General features: G+C 38.7%; 1 protein-coding gene across 1 annotated transcript; it reads right to left on the bottom strand.

Moving 5' to 3' along the window:
* Positions 1-1872: 1872 nt before the first annotated feature.
* On the bottom strand, positions 1873-3995 carry LOC109209404 (fructose-bisphosphate aldolase 6, cytosolic). The gene is made up of 3 exons (XM_019372661.1): positions 3888-3995; positions 2994-3221; positions 1873-2876 (listed from the first exon to the last, which is right to left on the bottom strand). Exons 1-3 carry the CDS (start codon positions 3913-3915, stop codon positions 2056-2058), a joined length of 1077 nt encoding a protein of 358 aa, XP_019228206.1. The 5' UTR covers positions 3916-3995; the 3' UTR covers positions 1873-2055.
* Positions 3996-5580: the final 1585 nt, after the last annotated feature.

Consider the following 5580-nt stretch of genomic DNA (forward strand, 5'->3'; position numbering starts at 1 on the left):
ACAAAAGTCATGGCCCCACAAAGCTTTACTCCTTAAGCTTTTAAGACCACAAATTTCAAAAATCTTTCTTTTTTTCCTTAAACTCCGTGTCGAGTCAAACTACCTCATTTAATTTGAAACGGTGGGAGTAGCTTAATCAATTAACTTAACGATCCACTTGATTAGGTCTACTCTCCTTTTTCTCCTGTCTGATTTAGCTTCCCAAGAAAAGGGGTTAAACTCCAGTTTGGTACCTCTTTGGTCTATAATATCTGCATTTTTTGGTTTGTAAGAGGTTCAACTCAAGCTTGTAACTATCTTCAGTCCATATTATCTGTCTTCTAAAGTTTTTGCATATTCTATGAAATAAGATATCCAGATAATGTATCACTCAGGCCTTTGGAGAGTTATGACCACTTGTTGGTGCGAAGTACACAAATAGTATTTAAAGTGGTAGGTCTTGAATTTTTCTCCCCTATGGACAGAATTACAAATTTAACAGTCTTATCCCACGGCCAAAATTTTTAACTTTTGACCTTGAAATTCTAAGATGGGCAAGCGGGATAAAAAATTAAAGACTATCTTAAAAAATGTCTTATTTCTACAATTTTTTGCATCTCGTCTCATTGGAGAATTTTCACAAACACCAACAAAACAAAAAAGCATTACTTAGAAAAACAGTTTTAACTCGTGCATATACACCTACCCCCACAAAGGATCTGTCATGGGCGGCTTTCCAGCCATGCCCCATGACCCCTTGGGCGCGCCCCGTGGCGTCCTAGCGAACCTTCCAATGCCTAGCGCCACGGACGGCCCCGTGGTCTTGGCCGCGCCAAGTGACAAGCGCGCAGGTGCCTCTGTCGCCCCACCGATATCTCTCGCGAGCGCCAAGCCGCAGGCAGAAGCCAACAGCGCCGCGCGCGCAGACAACGCCGCGCGCGCAGACCGTGATGCCGAAGACACTGCTGCTGACAACGGACCTGCTGTTGCCTTATAGAAAACTAAGTCATTTTCATTGTAAATATAGAGTAGTTTTATTTCATGTACTTCCATTATGTTTCTCTAGCTTAGTCAAGTCTAGTCTTGTAACTTTGGATTTTTTTTTTAAGTACTATTAGGGGGGATCAAGTAATCAAAACTTTCTAGCAAGCAAGCAATTCTCTGTACTGGTGTCTCTCCCCCTCGACACCGCGTTGCTTTTCTGTAATAGCTTTCATTAATGCAATCAAGCTTTCTTTCATTCTGAATTCTCATTTTTGTTCTCTCAATTGCTCTTGACATTGGTTTTCCCGTACGGCACTGACAATCTCGTCTAGCGTACGGAGGGGACCTCAGTTGGCGGACAGCAACTGCACTGACATCAGTTGCCTAGCCTTACGTCGCCCTTCCAAGGAATCTCAGGAAGGCGCCGCATAACAGATCACATGATAGACTTTGTCACTCTCGCCATTCGGAACCGGTCAAATGTAAGCAAGCAGCAGATAAGGGACCACAATTTGAAAAACATGTTAGGTAGCAAACAACCCCACATGTTGAAAGGTGTATAGATCCATTTCAGATACGAACAAGTTTTTCCCTAGGGACCAATTTTATTGTCTTGATATTATGTACATCCTACTCTCCCTCCCCAATTTTCAGGTTTAGTTTTCTAAATATATTGTCTTGATATTATGTACATCCTACCATCACCAAACCCCACTCGTTACGGGACATCACCAAACCCCACTCGTTACGGGACCCAACTCACTCGTGAAATTACACTGGGCTTACTGGGCTTGTTGTTGTTGACCAATTTTCAGGTTTATAGCAGCTATACAAAACTAACCGTTGGGATAACACAAAGAGGCAATAATGATTCAATAAACCAACCACAAAAATGGTTATAAGAGACCATTCAGTGTCACAACGCCAATATTGTTTGTTATTAAACCAATCCGCGGCCATACATCAGATAGAAAAAACAGAAAGAAAGCCTTACACATTATGTCCATTAAAACAGACACTTTTGTAATTCCATACTGCCATCTCGTTTTCAAAACGGAAATCAAAAAAGGAACAGAAACCAAAAAACTTGTTCTAGTACTTGTAGTCCTTGACATGAAGGCTCTCAGAAGCACCCTCACTCAAGTTGGTAGCACCAGCATACTTTCCGAGGGTAGCCTCAGAGTTGGCCTTGCACCTAGTAAGAAATGCAGCTTGCGCCTTCTGTACATTCTCCTCCTTTCCAGCCCAAGCCTTGAGGGTGCTCTGTTGAAGAGCACGTCCAAAGGAGAACGAAAGCGACCATGGCTTCTTGGTCTGGAGCTTGTTCATGGCGTTGAGGTTGACAGTGGCCTCCTCTTCACTTTGACCACCAGACAAGAACACCACAGCGGGAACAGCAGCTGGCATTGTGCGCTGCAAGGCACGGATGGTGTACTCAGCAATCACCTCGGGTGCAACCTTGGCAGCTTCAGAACCGGGAGTGACCATGTTAGGCTTCAACAAGGTACCCTCGAGGAGTACATGGTGGTCATTGAGAGCCTTGTAGCAAGCAGCAAGAACACGCTCGGTAACATCAGCACACTTGTTAATGTCATGGGATCCATCAACGAGGATCTCGGGCTCAACAATGGGGACAAGACCATTTTGCTGGCAGATAATGGCGTATCTGGCAAGGCCATTGGCGTTCTCATTAATTGCGAGCTGAGAAGGCTCATTGGCACCGATCTTGAGCACGGCACGCCATTTGGCAAACCTAGCACCAGCCTCGTAGTACTTTTGGCATCGCTCTGCAAGGCCATCAAGACCTTGGGTGGTGGTCTCGCCGTTGGTTCCTGGGAGCTCGACGGTACCCTTGTCAACCTTAATTCCGGGGAGAACTCCACCCTCCTTCAAGACATCAACGAAAGGCTTGCCTGCCAATATCAGAACGTTAGCATACTACGATCCAAGACTATTTAATGCACTTAACAACAATCAGGTAAAATGGAGATCAGTGCTAACAAAAAATTAAATACTAGTACAAATCATACCAGAAGCGGTCTTCTGGTAAAGTGTTTCCTCAAACAAGATAACACCGCTGAGGTACTGAACAGCACCGGGGGTGGTGAAGAGCAACTCACGGAGAGCCCTCCTGTTTGATTCGACATTCTCAACGTTGATGCTCGAGAAACGCTTGCCAATTGTGCCAGTGGATTCATCAGCAGCAAGAATACCCTTTCCAGGGGTTCCAATGTATGCAGCATTAGCAATAAGCTCATCTGCACATATATTCACAAATTTATTAACACTTACCAACTAAAACGGGAAGGCAATAAAACCAGAATCGACGGAAACTAATATTAGCCACATTCAGATTCAAAGCCTAACTATCAAAGACAGGTGGAATCATCGTATCAAGGCATTTCAAGTTGACCAAAATTTAGATCTGGAAACCACAGACATTGAATCTGGCCATGTTACAGAGAAATTTGAGATGCACAAAAATTAAACTGAAACAGAAACAGGCTACAACTGATTAGAACAAGTGAAATCAGATCCCGCCCGTAAGCCGTTTGAAAAATTAACATGCAACAGAGATACAGAACTCAAACAATATTTGACAAACAGATAATTAATGATTAAGCAATAAACGAGGCGAATGAGAACGTTTTCAATAAGAAACTGAACGATAAATATAAACATAAAGATCTATCAGTCCATTCACAGATCAAGTATTTAAGTGGGATCATGAAATTGAGAAAATAACATAGAGATGTACTCTTTAGCATCCAACAAACAAGATCTGAACCAAAATCTAATCTAAAGTCAAGATCTAAAATTCCAGATCAATAAAAACACGAGATCTATCAAATTAAACAAAAAAACTTGGGATCAATAAAAGCTAGATTCAAATAAAACAAACATAGAACAAGTCAGAAATTTACCTGCGTACTTTCCCTTGTAGCAAGACATGATTTAAAGAAGAGTAGAGAAAAAGTAGAGACAAAAGTGAGAAGTTCTCGAGAATAGAATGAGGAAATGAGAGTGAGGGGTTAGGTTTTTATAATACGGCCACAGGGTTGGTGGGTTACAATATCATCGATGTTATCGCTACTTCGCGACCCCTTCTGCACGCAACCAGCGGTTTCAGCCATTTTACACTTTTACCCTCCAAACTTCTTTCTCGAACTTTCTCATTTTTTCTAAGCTAGCGTTTGGTCATAAATCCCAAATTTATTTTGAAAAATCTGATTTGAGTGAAGTTTGGTTTGAAGATGAAAATGTATTTAGATATACGTTTTCAAAACATATTTTCCAACTTTATTTTGGAAAAACATGTAAATAATTCCCAAGTTTTGGGATTTTGGGATTTGAAATTTGGGATTTGGAATTTGGCCAAAATATGAGCAAAATTTATGGCCAAACATGAGTTTTGAAAATAAATCCCAAATTTATTTTGGCAAAACTCATGGCCAAACGGGGTCTAAATTACGTGTTAATAATATTTATACAATTAAATTACTTACAATAAGTAATAGATTAACAATTTAAAAAAGTTACTCCTACTAATTATAACAACATCATCATATCCTAATTAATCCCACAAGTAAGGTCTGGGAGGCAGGGGCGTATCTAGTGTGTTGACGACGGGTTCAACTGAATCCATAACTTTTAACGCGGAGTAAAAATTTATTAAAATTGTATAAATAGTAGATATGAACCCATAACTTTAAAAATATAATTGGTTCGATACTAAAAATTTTAAAAGTTGAACCCATAAGATTTAAATTCTGGATCTGCCTCTGGGGAGGAGAGTGTGTACGCGGACCTTACTATTATCTTGTGAAGGTAGAGAGATTGTTTCCGATAGACCATCGGCTCAAGAAAAATATAGGCACAATATTTTTATTTTATTTTTTGAAAAATACGGAAGTGTAGAAGCCATAAAAAGAAAAAGGATGCATTAACAACAGATAAAAGTTATTAATTAGCTATCGAAAAGAAGTTGGCTTCATATGAGTGAAATATTAATAAATTGAAATGTGGTATCTTAAATATAACATATTATTCGTGTAACTATAATACATTATGTAATTTGTGTTTTAAATATGTTATAACATTTGTGGAACTACATAAACTTCTCATTAATAATAAATTATTAAATTTAAATTTAAATTATTTTCAAATATATAAATATTCCATACCTTTTGGAATAATACCTTATTAGTACCACATATATTGAAACTGACAATATAATATATTATCTTAATATTATTCTATTTGTCCATTTATTTACTTCTTATCAACAACTCTCCGTAAAAAGAAAACGAAAACCAACAATGGGTTTTATTATTTTGTGGCATAGACAATAATTTTCTTATATTATGTGACAGTCACTGTTTCAGACAATTTATTAGTTTAAAATTAATTTTGTGTATTAACTATCTCGTCAAAAGAAGAGGAAATTGAATATCATTCATTCTTCATTATTAAGCGCATTGTTTGGTGTCTCCTTTTCCAAGAAAAGGCAAATTAAAGTAAGTAATTAATCAAAAAATTAAGGGGTAATACAAGATTATTACACAAATTGCAGGATTAAGCGAGAAAGGGGGAGGTCAAAACAATGGGTAAGAAAAG

The sequence above is a fragment of the Nicotiana attenuata genome, unplaced genomic scaffold (assembly GCF_001879085.1).
Source record: "Nicotiana attenuata strain UT unplaced genomic scaffold, NIATTr2, whole genome shotgun sequence".
NCBI lineage: Eukaryota > Viridiplantae > Streptophyta > Magnoliopsida > Solanales > Solanaceae > Nicotiana > Nicotiana attenuata.